Source organism: Trichoderma evansii, assembly GCF_050947405.1.
Source record: "Trichoderma evansii strain SZMC 28006 chromosome Unknown GGI43scaffold_3, whole genome shotgun sequence".
Lineage (NCBI taxonomy): Eukaryota > Fungi > Ascomycota > Sordariomycetes > Hypocreales > Hypocreaceae > Trichoderma > Trichoderma evansii.
The window spans coordinates 1391015-1407874 of NW_028145203.1; the positions used below are offsets into that span (position 1 = coordinate 1391015).

At 48.2% G+C, this 16860-nt stretch overlaps 4 protein-coding genes across 4 annotated transcripts; 3 read left to right on the forward strand and 1 right to left on the reverse strand.

Annotated features, from left to right (window-relative positions):
* Positions 1–5748: 5748 nt before the first annotated feature.
* GGI43DRAFT_396378 (bifunctional aminopeptidase/epoxide hydrolase) lies at positions 5749–8274 on the forward strand. Its single transcript, XM_083204953.1, has 5 exons — positions 5749–6906; positions 6959–7094; positions 7163–7269; positions 7347–7741; positions 7834–8274. Exons 1-5 carry the CDS (start codon positions 5994–5996, stop codon positions 8209–8211), a joined length of 1929 nt encoding a protein of 642 aa, XP_083064161.1. The 5' UTR covers positions 5749–5993; the 3' UTR covers positions 8212–8274.
* Positions 8036–8950, reverse strand: GGI43DRAFT_249103 (DUF952 domain-containing protein). Its single transcript, XM_083200792.1, has 2 exons — positions 8619–8950; positions 8036–8547 (listed from the first exon to the last, which is right to left on the reverse strand). Exons 1-2 carry the CDS (start codon positions 8757–8759, stop codon positions 8326–8328), a joined length of 363 nt encoding a protein of 120 aa, XP_083064162.1. The 5' UTR covers positions 8760–8950; the 3' UTR covers positions 8036–8325.
* Positions 8951–8995: 45 nt separating this feature from the next.
* On the forward strand, positions 8996–10074 carry GGI43DRAFT_396381 (CST complex subunit Ten1). The gene is made up of 2 exons (XM_083204954.1): positions 8996–9196; positions 9257–10074. The coding sequence occupies exons 1-2, from the start codon at positions 9108–9110 to the stop codon at positions 9561–9563; spliced, it is 396 nt and encodes a 131-aa protein (XP_083064163.1). The 5' UTR covers positions 8996–9107; the 3' UTR covers positions 9564–10074.
* On the forward strand, positions 10075–16368 carry GGI43DRAFT_396382 (kinesin-3 motor protein uncA). Its single transcript, XM_083204955.1, has 2 exons — positions 10075–10683; positions 10769–16368. The coding sequence occupies exons 1-2, from the start codon at positions 10620–10622 to the stop codon at positions 15907–15909; spliced, it is 5205 nt and encodes a 1734-aa protein (XP_083064164.1). The 5' UTR covers positions 10075–10619; the 3' UTR covers positions 15910–16368.
* The last annotated feature ends 492 nt before the right edge of the window (positions 16369–16860 follow it).

Sequence of the window (16860 nt, forward strand, 5' to 3'; positions counted from 1 at the left end):
GCGCAGAGAGCATGGATGTCTACCATGTTCCTCCTCGCTTGCACCCGACTAGAAGGGGCTATCCACAGTGGCCAGGAGAAGGCCTACGGGCCCAAAGAGTTCTAGCACGAGTGTCAAGGATATGAATATACTTGAGGGGCTCTTTTCTCTGACACGGATGCAAATATAGGACAGCACCGGGGCCTGGTGGCTGTACAGGTGCCATGCCATGTTCCCACAGGGGTAGAATGCTAGACCCATGCTAGAGTAAAGCCCTCCGTAGGCTCCGGCGGAAGCTTCAAAAGAGGGTTAGACGGCCGGACCCTGGCACATGGACAGGGCTAGAAAATACGTGAGGAGGAGCTGCTGCATGGCAACTAGGAACGCTAGCCCCTAGGCGACTTCGACCCGTTCTTCAGGTTGAAGCGTTTTCCCCACCATGCTTGGCCCGCCCAGGATATCCTTGCCTGCCATGATGTTCGCCCGCACGAATCCGATCTGTCGGGCGATTGCGTTTTAGCACCGGTATTCGGGGACTGCTAAAGCGAGGGGAGGGGATTACAAAGAACGAGAAGAGAATGATGAGGAGGAAGATGGAGAGATAAGGCCGCCCTGCTGATGGGTTAGTGGGGGTTTAGTTTCAGACGCCGGTGCTTGGTAAGAAGAGACGGGCTTTAGAGAGGCCAAGAGTGAGATACTGACTCCATCAAGCATCTTCAAAAGCCCAACGGAGCAGGAAAAGTATGCCTCGCAATGCAATTACGAATTATGAATACGCGTCGTCAAAGATGGCAGCGGCACAGGAATGACGCGGCTCGCGATAATGAAGAAGACGCAATGCACAGTTACAGAGCCACAGTTACAGAGCAAAGAGAAGAGATGAGTCTAAGGGCCGCGGGTGCTATGACATGGGATGAACAAGGCTGCACGTGCGCGAGCCCCTGGGGAACCATTCCGGTGACGCTTGCTTTACGACCTTCCCAAGATTGTATAGCATCACCGAGTGCGCCAACATTTGCACTATCAGGATAAAAAAATATCAGATGAAGAATACGAGTAGTGTGTGCCATCAAAATCCAGGCGTTCTAGGCGTTTAGCCAATCTCCACTCCCGCCTTGTCCAGTCACCTAACTAGCGTGTCGCAGACTCAGCCTTCTCGTAACGGGGCTCCCACTGCAATACATTTGCACAACCACAGGCGTCACGAGCTCGAGTCACCGTAACGGATCTGCGGTGCGGTCGATCAAGCCAACGCGTGTGATCGTGCCTGCATGGTGACGGCAGTAAATGCTTCACATTTCATCTGGTCTTTGACGCGGAGGCTGGCACCGCCTTGTTATTGGGGGGCCATTGGGGAAGGCTACGACGCATATCTTTTTGGCCCCAAGGACACATCAAAGCCTCTGGAGACGGCTGCAGCCTGCTTGTGCATCCCGTAGTCGTATCATTTGTTTTATTGACCTCTTTTACAGTGTCAAGACTACCCTATCGTGCTATTCCAAGCTTCAATTTTTATATAAATTATCACTTCTCCCACATCGCCCCCATGAGTAGCCCTGCTTGACAGGAGATTCTTCTCCAATGAGTATTTTTAATATTGATGAGGCTATGCATTCTCATTTCTTTCAAACGACATCAATCTTACAACCGTAATGCGAAACAAGGCTTTCTTAGCAGGTTCAGCCACCAAATGATATCATGACATCACGTATACTCTTCCTAGAGATCACAAGACCATTAAGCTAATCTTTCTTATACTGGATTTTCCAATGGACTCTATTCAAGTCCAAGCAGGCTCGAGGAATCACGCTTGGCAGCTTTACATCTCCTCACTCAGTTTTACTATAGATGACTATACCGCTTCTATCGTCGACTACGGCCACAGATGCCGAGTTGCAGTTGGACATGAGCCACTTGTTTCAAATATCATGATGCGCTTCACCGCCAGAGTGCCAGATGTTGACGATAGGTAAGGTAAGCCGTCATGTTTCTGTCACATTCCTAGTCAGCCTAAAACCTTGCGTTCAGCGTCTGCTGCACACCCTCTCAGATCTCTAAAACACGTTCGTGGGGTTCTTTGTGATGAGATGAGTCTAAGCAGGTGCTGTCACACTCCAAAGCAACTCAATCCTACATCTAGTATATCCCGGTTTCGGATGTGCAGATCATTTGGAGCTACTCCCATCTCAAGTCAGAGCTTAATGGCGTTAATTCCTAAACTAGATCTCGATTTCTCCTCCAGCTACACTGGCTTGTGTTGTTTCTAAACAAGAAATCAAGCTTTGGCGTTTTCTCCGCTTGGCAGTCGCCATTGCGCAAAACCAAGCAAAACAGGGGTGGAGAAAATCTGAGACAGTTCCACGAAACGGCAAGCAACTACCCCGAGTTCAGTTCGGAGCTTTTCCTCTATCAGTAATATCTTTTTCTTTTATCGATTTAATAACTAACGAAATGACACTGTCCCTATCCAAGCCGGATAGGTTTCCTTCCGTTGAGAGCTTCCACCTCGGATATTTCCGACAGCTAATTACTACTATGCGGATGCGCCACCTACGGAGAGCAATAATTCTATTATTATACTTTAAAGAAAATTAACTCAATAGCCTCGTATCTCTCCTTTCTTGAAATGAATAATCTCAACGTCACCGATGATGAAAATTTTTTGCTTTGCTCAAGGCATTCTGACTGCATGTATTCGCACGGGCAGGTTTGGTCTGCGGGCTGCACAGTTTGTTTCAACCCTGAAACAACTCCTGCTTACTATCTGCGGGGAAGTTATTCCGCAAACACTCTAGGGGTTACTCGTATTTTTTTTTTTTCTCTGCTCCTTTATTCCTCCTATTCCCCTTTCTAAGAAAAGAAAAAAAAAGAAAGATATTTTTTGACATTGACGTTGGCATGTCATGTCCGAGCCGTAATCCTAGGACCCACCATGAATCTGATATCCAAATGTGGACTCGGCCCCACTCTCCGGCCATAATGTGGAGGCTATTCAGCGTCTGTAGCCCGCTAAACTCAACCTCTTCAGAGCCACAGCTCTTTTTCCCCCATGTGCCCAATTTCCGATGGACTGCAATACTATCGAAAAAGAAATGAATAGTAAGTTCTAAGATTTTGCCAGTGCTGACTGCATACTATTACATAGCTATCTATTCCAATTGTAGCATAAACACAAGTGATAGCGTAGCGTGGAGAAGGGCACCCCAATCTCCGTCGTTTGAATTTAAAATATTCTGAATCAAGCATAGCAGCGTCGCTGCTAAACGATAAGAGATCTATATAACGGAAACGCCATAGCTTAACCTAACCTATACTATGTTTCGGACTTGGATAACACGCAACATATCTGTAGCTCCATCCACATGGTCAATCTCCACCGCGCTATGGCTTACGGTTCTGCGAAGGATTTTGCACGAGTCCACATGATGTCTTCTTCAAAGGCCGTGCTTAAAATTTAGCAGGACATCTAGAAAGTGAAAAGCACGGCCCTAGGGAAAGTGATGCGATGGGAGTCCTATCTAATTCATCATTTTCCCTTTGCTTTATCGAGATGTTAATGCCACCTCTAATTTTGCAATTAAATAGTAATTTCCCATAGAAACTGGGGCTTCTTCTTCTCTTTTTCATATTCAATAACTAGTGCTTAATAGAATAGGTTTGCTCCTCAAAAGGGTGGCTAAAGAGGGGCATATGTACAAGTGTATCCGTATTCTTACTAAAATATTGCTCGTAATTTTATTACACCACTGTTTACTGATTCTTCTGAGCATTTTTAGCTAAACAAGTTTCCACTCTTGGAGAAAACAAAGGACTCCATTGTGTTCTATTTCTTTTATCGCTCGTGGGTCGATCGAAAAATACCTCGTCTCTACCAATAGTCGATCTCTGCTTCTGCTTATAATGGAGTTGATGTTTAGCTTTTTCTTCGGACTACCCGGGGATCTTAGAAGAATGAAACACGTACTCCATTAATTTAGGGTCTTCCTGGGAGGGCGGAACTGTTAGTAATTCCGCCACAGTCCTACACGCTACCGCTTTGCGTATACCTACTAGGTAAGTATGTATCATCCGATCCATTTGCTCGCTTATTCGGCTTGTCAACCATTGCATTGTAAAAGTATTCTGTCTAGGTGCTCGAATATCCCTTCTAAGCGGCCAAGTCTCTTGTGTAGGTAGGTAGTCAAGGTTCTCATCGCTGTGGCCATTCTGTTCTAGCACCTAGCAGGCATTTTGGGTTCATACAACGACTATATTGTCCAACTTAGCGGCACTTCCAGATCGCTCTGACCTAACGGCTTCGTGGAGATAAGGTTCTGCTTTCGTGCCCCTCCGGTTGGTAAGTTAGTAGCAGAGGTAGCTGAGTGCTGAGTACATGTACTTGGCTATACTTCCCACTCAACACCTCGAAAGAACCGAATTTAGGCATGTCCGACAATAACCAATGTGATCGTTATAAATAATGTAGTAGAAATGCTCTTAGATATCTAGGTATTTACTAGACAAGAACTAAATGAAGTACCTTGGGCGTTCTGCTGAAACTCTGCAGTTGAGGGCTCTTATTCTATTAACTACATCGAGTACAACTGGCATACCGCACAAATAAGTGTATATCTACGCGGCAGTTTAGGGGTAGGTTAGGTAACCAGTTGAAAGCAGATGATGGCTCTGAATTTTGATGAAATGCCTCTAATATTATAATAAACCATAGCATCAATATCTACTGAAGAATGTACTTCATAGTCTATCTTTTAATGATTCGGTATGTACTCAGGTACTTAGTATTAGCAGATAATACCGAAACGAAGACTCCTACTGAGTTCGTCCCTTTGGATTGATCCATAATTCTTGTAAGTACTGGTAAGTACTACCAATCTCGTGGTACACTTAAGTAGGTACTTTGGTGAACGTGCCTAAAAGCCCTTTCCCACTATGGAACGTGCAGACCATGTCTACGAAAGAGCTAAGTCGCAAAGATGGTTGTACTTTTATGGTCCCTGATTCGTCTACGGAGCCATACGGACGAAGTCGGCCGGTGAAATTTCCATGTACTCGTGCTCCCAATGGAAGTATCCTCTTGGGACTATTTTGCTCAAAGGCTACTAGTTAATATGCCCCATACTGGTACATCTTTCTCTGCGAAGAATTTGGCATCATTATCCAGGATTATACGTAACAGGTTCTCGTATATCTCGCTCACTTGCGGAGCGCTGTACAGGGTTGGACGGGATTTATGTTGCCTTCTTTGGCCATTTTAATAGCAATCTGCATGCATGCATCTACCGCCAAGATATATTAAGCTACACGATTCATCTGATCTAACACTTACACGATGATCCCAAAAAACGTGCAGTAGGGCGGCGTTAGGCGAGCTCCGCTTCCGCACAGCCTTCTACCTATTCCATCGCCATTCTGATGATCATGTTCCAATTGAGATGATGGGCTGGACTAGGGCGGCTCTGGAGGTCTTGGTGCTTCAATTCCTGGCTCAGCTGAACGTCAGACGATGAAGAATGAAGCCGAAAACAGACGGGATCTTTTGTCCCTCGTATGGATGCTTGGCCGTTGTTTCAGGTTCACGACAAATACAGACCCTGGCTCCTCGGCGACAGCTTTTAGCGGGGAACGGTCCAGAAGCCGATTGTTTCATAGACTGCTCTAGTCATCAGCTCCATCCAGATCGATCAGATACGGCCGAAAAATAGACAACTGAGGAAACTAAGAGAAAAATTTCAGAATGTTAAAAAAAAAGAAAAGGAAAAAAAAAAAAACATCGATACAAAGTTGAAGCATCAACCCCTCCACAATGAAGCTGAGCCGAAAGAGCCCACAGTGGAAACTGGAGCTGCCCGCAAGTGGTGCCGCACGTGACGTCCCTCAAATGGGAGCTCGCAATTGCGAGGACCTTTTGCAAGTGGTTTTCAGTGAAGCTCAACGGGCTCGTTGAACTCGGCTTGAGTCGGTCCTATTGCTGCCCGCTCCATCTGGCTGTCAGAAAAAAACTCCAGCTTGAGCACATGTCGTGGTTCTCGATCTTCAAGAGAGTCGGTATTTTGCGCAGCAGCACGAATCGCACATCCACGAGCTACCTGTACTCTAACACTAGGCGGGGCTTTGCTACGATCACCACCATGGCCAAACGGGATCCCACTACGCTGTCTAACTATGACGCTTGGCGCACCAAGCACACCACCGCTAACTTCAGCATTGACTTTGAGAACAAGCGCCTGAAGGGTTCGGTTGTCTTGCAGCTGGAGAGCCAGACTGACAAGCAGAGCAAGGAGATTATCCTCGACTCTCGCTTCGTCAAGGTGTCGTCAGTCAATGTCAACTCCACAGAGTCCAAGTGGGAGCTCAAGCCGCACTCTGATCCGTTCGGTGCGCCACTGCATGTGCAGGTTCCTGATGGCGCAGCCAAGGGTGATATCATCAACCTGGCCATTGAGCTTGAGACGACGAGCAAGTGCACTGCGCTGCAGTGGCTGACACCCGCTCAGACCTCCAACAAGAAGCACCCGTACATGTTTTCTCAGTGCCAGGCCATTAACGCTCGCTCCATCTTCCCTTGCCAAGATACTCCTGATGTTAAGTCTACCATTAGCTTCAAGTTCACTTCTACCCTCCCCGTCGTTGCCAGTGGTGTCGCTGTTGGCGACCACACTGCTACTCCGGGCGTGGAGAAGGTGTATGAGTTTGAGCAAAAGGTCCCTATCCCCTCATACCTATTCGCTGTTGCCTCTGGTGACATCGTCTCTGCTCCCATTGGTTCCCGCAGCAAGGTTGTTACTGGTCCCAATGAGCTGGAGGGCTGCAAATGGGAGCTTGAGCGAGACATGGAGAAATTCCTGGAGATTGCTGAGAGCATTGTTTTCCCGTACAAGTGGGGAGAGTACAATGTTCTTGTCCTGCCCCCCAGCTTCCCCTATGGAGGTAGGTCTATCCATATATTGAGTTTCAGGGACTATTCTGACATTTATCTCAGGCATGGAGAACCCCATCTACACTTTTGCTACCCCTACCATCATCAGTGGCGACAGGCAGAACGTTGATGTGATTGCTCACGAGCTTGCCCACAGCTGGAGTGGCAATCTGGTTTCCAATGCCAGCTGGGAGCATTTGTACGTACCTATCCCTAGATTCTCCTCTTTTCCACCTAATGAGGACAGACGGGCTGACACTGAAATAGCTGGCTGAATGAGGGCTGGACTGTCTATCTGGAGCGACGAATTGAGGCTGCCGTCCACGGTGAGCCTCAGTTTGACTTCTCATCCATCATCGGATGGAAGGCTCTCGGTAAGCATATACATGCATACTTACATACATGTGATATAAGTCATAGATGAGGTAGACTGAGCTAATATCGACTTTAGAGGATGCTGTTGCGCACTTTGGCAAGGACCACGAATACACAAAGCTCATCATCAGCCATGATAACGTGGACCCTGAGGATGTTTACAGCACTGTTGCTTACGAGAAGGGCTTCCACTTCCTCTACTACCTGGACCGTCTCGTTGGCCGAGAGAACTTTGACAAGTTCATTCCTCACTACTTCACAAAGTGGGCTGGAAAGTCTCTCGACTCTTTTGAGTTCAGGGATACGTTTGTCGATTTCTTCAACGGCCTGGGCGATGAGGAGATTAAGCAGAAGATTGCTACTATTGACTGGGAGGGCAAATTTTACACTCCGGGCTTGCCTCCCAAGCCCGAGTTTGACACTACCCTTGCTGGTCAATGCTATGAACTGGCTGCGAAGTGGGAAAACGATGTAAGTGCCCTCTTCTCTCTATTTCCCCTCATTCCGACTTCCAAGCCTTAAACACTTGATTGGATCATTATCTAATGGTATGAAACGTATAGTCTTATGAGCCCAGTGCCAAGGATGTTGAATCATTCTCTTCCAACCAGAAGATTGTTTTCCTTGAAAAGCTGCAGCAACATGGCACTCTGAGCACTGAACGCGCCCAGCTTCTGGGCAAGGTCTACAGCCTCCTCGACACTCAGAATGTTGAGCTCCAGTTTGCCTATCTGCAGATTGCTCTCAAGGCCAATGACAGCACAAGCTACCAGAACACAGCCGAACTGCTTGGCAGGGTCGGTCGCATGAAGTTCGTCCGACCCCTGTTCCGATCTCTAAACAAGGTTGATCGAAGCCTCGCCCTGGAGACTTTCGCCAAGTACAAGGACTTCTACCACCCTATCTGCAGGGGTATGGTGGAAAAGGATCTTGGCGTCTAGGAGCCATATTTATAACCAGTAAACAAAAAGTAATGAAAATATAATAAGAAGCATATGCAACAATTTTATACAGTACCTTGTAGCGATGCTATATTTACGTGATGTAATAAACAATTACCACTCAAGCCAGTCTACATCCAACATCCACTCAACCCATCTCTGTCCCTCTCTTCGATCAAATTTCGCAAAGCTCACGACATCTCTTGCACCAAAGTTGCCGTACAAATGCGGGAATCCGTCCTCCCACTTCACCGGATCCGCCAGCTTTGCCAGCTTAAACTTGACGATCCATAGGGTAGGAGTTTCGGTAAAGAACAAATCGGCGGTGTTAGGGACCTGGATATTTAATATTAGATCATTCTAGTTGTGCCTAGGAGAAGGTTCAATAATAAAGATGGCTGTATTACCTGCATCGCTGTGCTCAGATGAACAAATCCATCCTTTGCGTCGAGCTCTGAGAAGGGATATTGAACAGGAAACGGTTCGATGGGAGGTGTAGAGAGGATTTTGTAGACATATGTCGGACGAGGCTCAGGTGTGGAAGACATTTTGAGAGCAAAGAAAGAAACTCTATATAGCCGTTTTTTTCAGCTGGAGTTGTACGAAGAGAAACGAAAGTGAGCTGAGGTAAAAATATTGATGAGAAAAGGCACCTGGTAGCATCATATTGTGCAACAGGGCAGATACGCTTTAACAGAATATCCGCACAGTGTAATATTTTCATATGTACACAGTAGCAATAACTAAGCTTTGTTCTAGCGCGGGGCATTAATCTGTCACCGAATGCTCACCGCAGATGCTATCCAGCCCAAAGAACGAGCTGAGCTCAAGCTCATATAGTCAGATGCTAGTCAGCTTATGGCTTCCAATGAAAGCTTCTTGAGAACAACAGAGCCATGTCGTGGGGGCCGGTGGCCTCGCAGCTCTGCTTGTTGTCACAGCTGAAAGAGCGCTCAGTCGGCGATAAAGTGAGATTCTTGGGATGGTATGTTTACAACAGACTAAATTCCACCGAGCACCTATCTGATGCTTAAACCCATGATAGTGTTATCTCATATGATACTTCTACGGCGTGTCTGAATCTGGGACACATGTACCCGCCGGGAACTAACGAGACTGTACTGGTGGACATTGAGCTCGTTCTCGAGACTATCCAGCCTGGATTAACACAGGTCGGGAATTGGGTTAATGTTGTGGGGTATGTCGTTGGGGAGAAGAAGTCAGGCACGCAGAAACTACTAGGAGGACAAGAGTCTCCTAGACATATTCAAGCGTTGTTAGTATGGCCGACGGGACCTTTGGATATTGGGAGATATGAGAAGAGCCTGGATGATTCAGCGGCACAGCCATGACACGCGCCGCCTTCATCTGAGACCTATCAGATCTAGTGGGCACCTGTGAATTCTGGGGACATTCAAGCAAACAACGGTCTAAACAACAGCCTAAGCCTTAGTGGAGGGGGGAATCTTCATGCATTGGTCCCGCGTCTATTAGCCAGGTACTACTCTGTCTTTGACAGAGCAAACAAAACGAAACAATGGCGCCTTTGAGAGCTGCTCGCAAGCGAATAGAGGAATGTCAGACCACGAGACGGGTGGGGCGCATAAACGTACATATTGGGTGATGGCTCCTTGGTGCTTTTGTGTGCATGTGCAAATCAATGTGAAGCCCCTAAGAGTCGTTAGCATCCAGCTTAGTGATGGATTCGCAGCAGGATGCGCTGTTTAGGGGCCAACGTGCAGCCTGTCGGTCCCCTAATCGACGATAACATGGAGGCTCGCAGTAAATATTGGCGGCTAATCCGCGGAATCCGCCATGCCACCTGCGTCACAAGCGCAGACCGCATCAACAACCCACACGTGAACCTCCCCTGACAGCATGCACCTCCACCCCCAATCACAGTGACCGCTGAAAGATAGAGGGTCGCTCCGCAAGGAGGTGCAAGATCAGCGCGACCGCGTTTCTCCTGTTGACTTTTATGCTGCCGGTTGCAAGTGCATCATCTGTTGACGATTGACGACGGCACGAATAGCGGCACCAGCGACTGTCTTGAGCTCAACGCACCCGCAGCGGCCGTGCGCCATCGAGTCGGCGCAACTTAGACAAGTCCGAAATTCTTGCGACCGCTTGCGAACCCTCGACCTCGGGAAAATCGGGGCGCTCCCACCGCCGCCACGAGGGAGGGCTTTGGCTTGAGTATGGACAGGAGGCCTTGACGGCTACATACACTTGCGATTTATTTTGTTTTGTTTGCTTGGAACCACTTGGAGACTCGGTTTCACTGAAGCTCTTCCCCGCGCATACAGCTTTCGACCATTTTTACCTTCACCGACCCGGGGCGCATTGCCTATAAAACCGCGCTGCATTCGAGGGGACCGGCCTAGGTCCCCGCACATATTCGAGCAGCCATGCCGCCAGCTGGGGGAGGAAACATTAAGGTGGTGGTGAGAGTACGACCGTTCAATGGCAGAGGTGGGTCTATAAGCACATAGCCGTCAAGCCGGCGCGCAACGTCAGATATGGATGAGTGAATCAAGAGTTAACGGCTGGAATGCAGAAATCGACCGCGGATCGAAGCGTATCGTTGATATGCAAGGGAACCAAACGGTCATCACGCCGCCCGAAGGACATTTAACAAAGGGAACCAAAGATAGTGCTCCCAAGACCTTTGCGTTCGACAGATCATACTGGTCATTCAACAAGGAGGACTCCAACTATGCAGGCCAGCACAACTTGTTTGAAGATCTGGGCGCACCGCTCCTAGACAACGCGTTTGAGGGCTACAACAACTGTATTTTCGCCTATGGCCAGACTGGTTCTGGAAAGTCGTACTCCATGATGGGATACGGCAAAGAAGTCGGTATTATTCCTATGATTTGCCAGGAAATGTTTCAGAGAATAGGAAAGATACAGGGAGATTCGGCGACCAATTGCACGGTCGAAGTATCATATCTGGAAATTTACAACGAACGAGTCCGCGATCTGCTTAACCCTTCGACAAAGGGCAATCTGAAAGTTCGAGAACACCCGTCCACTGGTCCCTATGTCGAAGATCTTGCCAAGCTCGTTGTTACGAGTTTTGCAGAAATCGAAAACCTCATGGACGAGGGAAACAAGGCTAGAACTGTTGCCGCGACCAACATGAACGAAACCTCCAGTCGAAGTCATGCTGTTTTCACGCTTATGCTGACGCAGAAGAAATATGACGCTGAAACGAAGATGGAGATGGAAAAGGTTGCCAAGATTAGTCTGGTCGATTTGGCTGGTTCCGAAAGAGCCAACTCGACTGGTGCAACTGGAGCGCGATTAAAGGAAGGTGCTGAAATCAATAGATCGCTTTCCACACTTGGTCGTGTCATTGCCGCGCTTGCAGACCTGTCTACCCCCGGCAAGAAAAAGAAGGGTGGCTCTCAGGTGCCGTATCGTGACAGTGTACTCACCTGGTTGCTGAAAGACTCTTTGGGTGGAAACAGTATGACTGCTATGATTGCAGCCATCAGTCCTGCCGATATCAATTACGATGAGACAATAAGTACGCTTCGGTATGCTGATTCTGCAAAGCGAATCAAGAACCACGCCGTGGTCAATGAAGACGCAAATGCTCGTATGATCAGAGAGCTAAAGGAGGAGCTGTCTCTCTTGAGAAGCAAGCTTGGTGGCGGAGGAAGCCTTGGCGCAACCGGAGGTGCAGGCGTTCCTCCAGACGAAGTTTACGACGAGGGCACTCCCTTGGAGAAGCAGATAGTGAGCATCACGGCAGCAGATGGCACGGTCAAGAAGGTTTCCAAAGCAGAGATTGCAGAACAGCTTAGCCAAAGCGAGAAGCTGCTCACAGACTTGAATCAGACATGGGAAGAGAAGTTGACCAAGACGGAGGAGATTCATAAAGAGCGTGAAGCAGCTTTGGAAGAACTCGGTATCAGCATCGAAAAGGGATTCGTGGGCCTGCACACGCCAAAGAAAATGCCCCATCTTGTCAACTTATCGGACGACCCTCTTCTGGCAGAGTGTCTGGTCTACAATCTCAAGCCTGGTACAACTACTGTAGGCAATGTTGACACAAACGCGGAAAATCAGGCCGGTATCCGCTTGAATGGCACCAGGATTTTGCATGATCACTGTACCTTTGAAAATGCTGACGGGGTCGTTACCGTTATACCGAGAGAAGGAGCATCGGTCATGGTCAACGGCAAGCGAATCACGGAGCCGAAGCAGCTCCATTCTGGATTCCGTGTTATTCTCGGAGACTTCCACATCTTCCGATTCAACCATCCCATGGAGGCCAGAGCCGAAAGAGCTGAAGATAGCGGCAACCGCCAAAGTTTGCTACGGCAGTCTATTACTGCCAGTCAGCTGCAGGCGCTGAGCCCGGCACCATCGACTCCCCGAACGCCTGGACACGAAAGATCATTCAGCAACGTTTCAACTAGTGGCGAGTCTCGGCCAGACTCACCCGCCTTCTTTTCGCGTAACGGCAAAGATTCTGATTGGTCTTTGGCGCGGAGAGAGGCTGCCGGTGCCATTCTTGGGACTGACCATAACTTCGCCAGTCTGACAGATGAAGAGCTGAATGCATTATTCGAAGAGGTCCAAAGGGCGAGGGCAGAGCGTGTAATTACGCGCGATGATGGAGACGATTCTGAATCGACTACATCGTATCCTATTCGAGAAAAATACATGTCGACGGGAACTATTGACAACTTTTCTCTCGACACGGCCCTGACAATGCCCTCAACACCAAGGCAAGGGGACCAAGACGACCAGTTTAGGGAAGTAAGAGAGGAACTCCAGTCTCAATTCGAGAGACAAAAAGAAGAATTCCGAGACCGACTCAGAGGTGCAGATGTTTCCCATATGGAAGTTGAAGAGATCAAGCAAGAAAAGGCTCGTATGGAAGCGGCGCTCATGGAGCTCAAGGAAGATATGCAGAAACAACTCAGCCTACAGCGCAAACAGTTTGAGGAAAAAATCGAAAAGATGGATCCCCTTAAGCGCCCCAAGGCAAGCCCTAGGCTATCTGATTACGAGATGGACATTGCAAGAAAGACGGTCAAGGCATGGCGCAGCCGCCACTTTGTTAAAATGGCTGAAACTGTGCTCCAGAATGCATCTATCCTAAAGGAGGCCCAGATTATGAGCAACGAGCTTAATGAGAACGTCGTCTTCCAGTTTACTACTGTGGACTTGGGACACGTCTTGTGCTCTTCCTACGACATGGTCCTCAACGGCCTAACGAGCGAGGGAGACGACATAGCACTGGAGGAGGCTTACAAACCCTGTATTGGCGTCCGTGTTATCGACTACAAGAACACCGTAGTCCGCCTGTGGAGTCTTGAGAAGCTGTATGACCGGGTACGTATAATGCGACAGATGCACCAGTACCTTGACCAGCCAGAGTATGCCCAGCACCTAAGCCTGGATAACCCCTTTGTGGAGACAAACATGCCCTCCTACACTCTCGTTGGCGAGGTGGATATTCCCCTCAGAGCTGTATTTGAGAGCCGAGTTCAGGATTTTGCGCTGGATGTCCTTTCTCCTTACACTTCTCATGAAGTTGGCATGCTCAAACTGTCTATTGAGCCTTCCCATGCCCGAGCCCCTACCAACATGCTCAAGTTCAACGTCGTTATGCATGAAATGGTAGGCTTTGCCGAGCGAGAAGGAACCGATGTACATGCACAGCTATTCATTCCCGGCATCTCAGAGGAAGACGGCATCACGACAACACAAATGATTCAACATTTTGACGAGGGGCCAATACGCTTTGAGAGCGTTCATAGCATGAGTGTGCCCTTATTTGCAACCCCAGAGGTTACCCTGAGAGCAGCTATCTTTGCCAACGTTTCGACAATGCATCTCGATAAGCTCCTTAGCTGGGACGACATGAGAGATGCATGCCCCACTGCGGACAATGCAAAGGGAGCTCGTATTAATGAATCTCAATTTTTCACCCAAGAAAAGCACGACATACTCTCTCGGATACAAATCATGGAACTTAATGAGCACGGAGAGTACTCTGCCGTCGAAGTAACGCAATCCAGCGAGCTTGATACTGGAACATTCCAACTCCACCAAGGACTGCAGAGGCGTATTTGCATTGAAATTTCACACAGTTCGGGAGATGTTTTGCCATGGGGAGATGTTACCTCTGTCCGTGTAGGAAAAATTCGAACTGTTGACACTGCTGGCAAATCTCCCGACATGGTCACAGACCGCGACATCACTCTCAAGCTTGCGTCGAATCCCGTCTTCCGCGAGAATCCCAATGGCACGCGAAATATCGTGGTACATGCTCAATGGGACTCTAGTCAGCACAATTCACTTCTTCTTGATCGTGTAACAGCTGAGAAATTCCGTATTCAGATGACTGTCTCTTGGGAGATTTCCTCAGAGAAGTTGGCAGAACCCATGAGATTTTCACAGAAAGTCAACTTACAGGTGATGTCGCGCACGTTTGTTCGGCAAACCTCCGTCTTTACATCGCTCTGGCAGAACATGCGATTCGTTCGCTCCTCGAGCGGGGTCTTTACATTGACCATGAAGCCTGCGCCGATCAAGAGGGTAGGTGACTTGTGGAGGATGAGCAGTCAGCATGATTACGTCAAGGGTGAGGAAAATCTTCATAGTTGGACCCCTCGAGGCGTGTCTCTTGTCAGCGATTTCCTTCACTCGAAAAAGAAGAGGCGCCGCAACGCTGAACTTGGTGCTGTAGCTAGCGTCCTTGCGCAGTATGGCATTGACCCTACAACTGGTGGAAAGGAACAGGAAGAGCCTGAAGAGGAGCCTGAGTCGTCTCCAATCATGCAAGCGATTATCCCCAACGACGATGATTTGCTCAACGATACACCTGTGACGTCCCAAGCTCCCTCAATCAATGGAGATGAACTTTCCCCAGAAGAGGCTGGCGACGAAATTCTGAAAGACGATACTGTCGACCAACAGGTGCCAAAAGAAATGGGTCTGGAACCTGCTGCTCCAATTTCTGAATACAATACACGACAAACGGACTTGTTGGAGCTGTGTTTGAAGCTTTGGCAGAAATATCCAGATCCTTTTGCAAAGCTTTTGAGCCCAGAGAATACGATGCCCCCTGAGAACGGAGTCGCAACAGAGTCTGCACCCCCTACTCTCATCACTACCATCACCCGCGTTCCCAAGAATCCAAAGGTACAAAAAGGCGGCTATCTACTGGTGCCAAACAATGAATCTACGCGATGGGTAAAGAGATTTGTGGAACTGAGAAGACCCTATCTCCACATATACTCTGCAACAGATGGTGATGAAATAGGCATTGTAAGCCTGCGTAATTCGCGTGTGGATAGCCAGCCCGGCGTGCTTGGTCTTTTGCACGGCCCAGATGATTACGACAGGCCGGCACGAGGCAATAGCAGCTCGCCAGAGCTTACGCCAGGTCACCGACGGACAGCTTCAGGGCGAGTCATTTCAACTATATGGACCGGGCCCAACGGTAGTGGAGGAGGAGGATCGTCTGCAGGGCAGGGAGTTCAGCGCCTGAGCGAGCGTATGCAAGCAGCTGTGTTTGCGATTTATGGGACGGACAACACATGGCTTTTTGCGGCTCGCAGTGAACGCGACAAGACGGACTGGATCTTTAGAATTGACCAGTCTTTCCTCTCCAATGGCGAGGACACACCTGTCAGCGGAATCATGAGTCCTGGCCAAAGCAGCGATTATTAAAGATGAGAATGAGAAATGAGTGAAGAGTATAACGGATTGATGTTTTGCGTTTCCCTTCTTTTTTCCCCAACACCCTTTTCGCCTTATGAAACCCGACGTACTTGCGATATTTTTTCTTTCTCTTTTCTACTTTCCCTACATATTTACATATTCCTTTCCCTTTGTATGGTCAATCATGACCACAGTTAGATTATACCCCCTCAGATGGACGCAGCAAAAGAAAACAAAAAAGCAGATTGTGGAAGCACAGTTTTATAGAATAGAAGAGCCGCTTTCTGTTAAGTGGAGGGAGGGGTTGGATGGCCAGGTTTTCAGATGGAAAATCATGATAATGCTATACTACTAAAATTGAAGAAAGTTGGGAGGCTTTTTTGTTGTTGTTTTGCAATGAGTATGTATGTATGCTCGTGCCGTCTTGTATAGTGCATATAATCAAAATTGGTTATTATTTTCTCCGAGTCATGACTGAGCACTCTTGGGTGAGAGTGAATGCGGGAAGTCCCGAGTTAATTGAAATTGTAACGTGGAGGGGCTCGGTTGGCCAGCAGTGCCTCAATAATACCCATGTGTTAATGCATGTGGATGAGGGCAATACGGAAGCCATAGCCTTGACGGTAAGGGAGAGAGCTCTGTTACACAATAGTAGCACTAATAGTAAGTCTACATGGAGATCGTACGACCAGAGTGTATTTATTACTCGGACACATAGCAGAATTTGCCACTCTTTCAATAGACACATTTGACTGGAAGGTCTGCTTTATTATAAGTCCATAAGTGCAGTAGTTTTGCATCCTGTCATATATCATTTCGCGTTGGTGGTCTTTGCTTCTGAGCCTGCGTAACAGAGTGCCAAACGAGGACGAGGGGATTTTCCCTTGTCAGCTGAAAACCCCTTGCAATTATTATTATGACGAGTAGTTTTTATGACGTTTTACCAATGGGAGGCTATAT

Excerpts from the sequence above, each read along its gene's own strand:
- GGI43DRAFT_396378 (XM_083204953.1), top strand. The coding sequence starts at position 5,994 with ATGTCGTGGTTCTCGATCTTCAAGAGAGTCGGTATTTTGCGCAGCAGC. Across the intron at positions 7,095-7,162 it reads AATGCCAGCTGGGAGCATTT|CTGGCTGAATGAGGGCTGGA; the intron begins GTACGTACCTAT and ends ACACTGAAATAG. Across the intron at positions 7,742-7,833 it reads CTGCGAAGTGGGAAAACGAT|TCTTATGAGCCCAGTGCCAA; the intron begins GTAAGTGCCCTC and ends TGAAACGTATAG.
- GGI43DRAFT_249103 (XM_083200792.1), bottom strand. The coding sequence starts at position 8,759 with ATGTCTTCCACACCTGAGCCTCGTCCGACATATGTCTACAAAATCCTC. Across the intron at positions 8,548-8,618 it reads ATCTGAGCACAGCGATGCAG|GTCCCTAACACCGCCGATTT; the intron begins GTAATACAGCCA and ends TTAAATATCCAG.
- GGI43DRAFT_396382 (XM_083204955.1), top strand. The coding sequence starts at position 10,620 with ATGCCGCCAGCTGGGGGAGGAAACATTAAGGTGGTGGTGAGAGTACGA. Across the intron at positions 10,684-10,768 it reads ACGACCGTTCAATGGCAGAG|AAATCGACCGCGGATCGAAG; the intron begins GTGGGTCTATAA and ends GCTGGAATGCAG.
- GGI43DRAFT_396381 (XM_083204954.1), top strand. The coding sequence starts at position 9,108 with ATGTCGTGGGGGCCGGTGGCCTCGCAGCTCTGCTTGTTGTCACAGCTG. Across the intron at positions 9,197-9,256 it reads AAAGTGAGATTCTTGGGATG|TGTTATCTCATATGATACTT; the intron begins GTATGTTTACAA and ends AACCCATGATAG.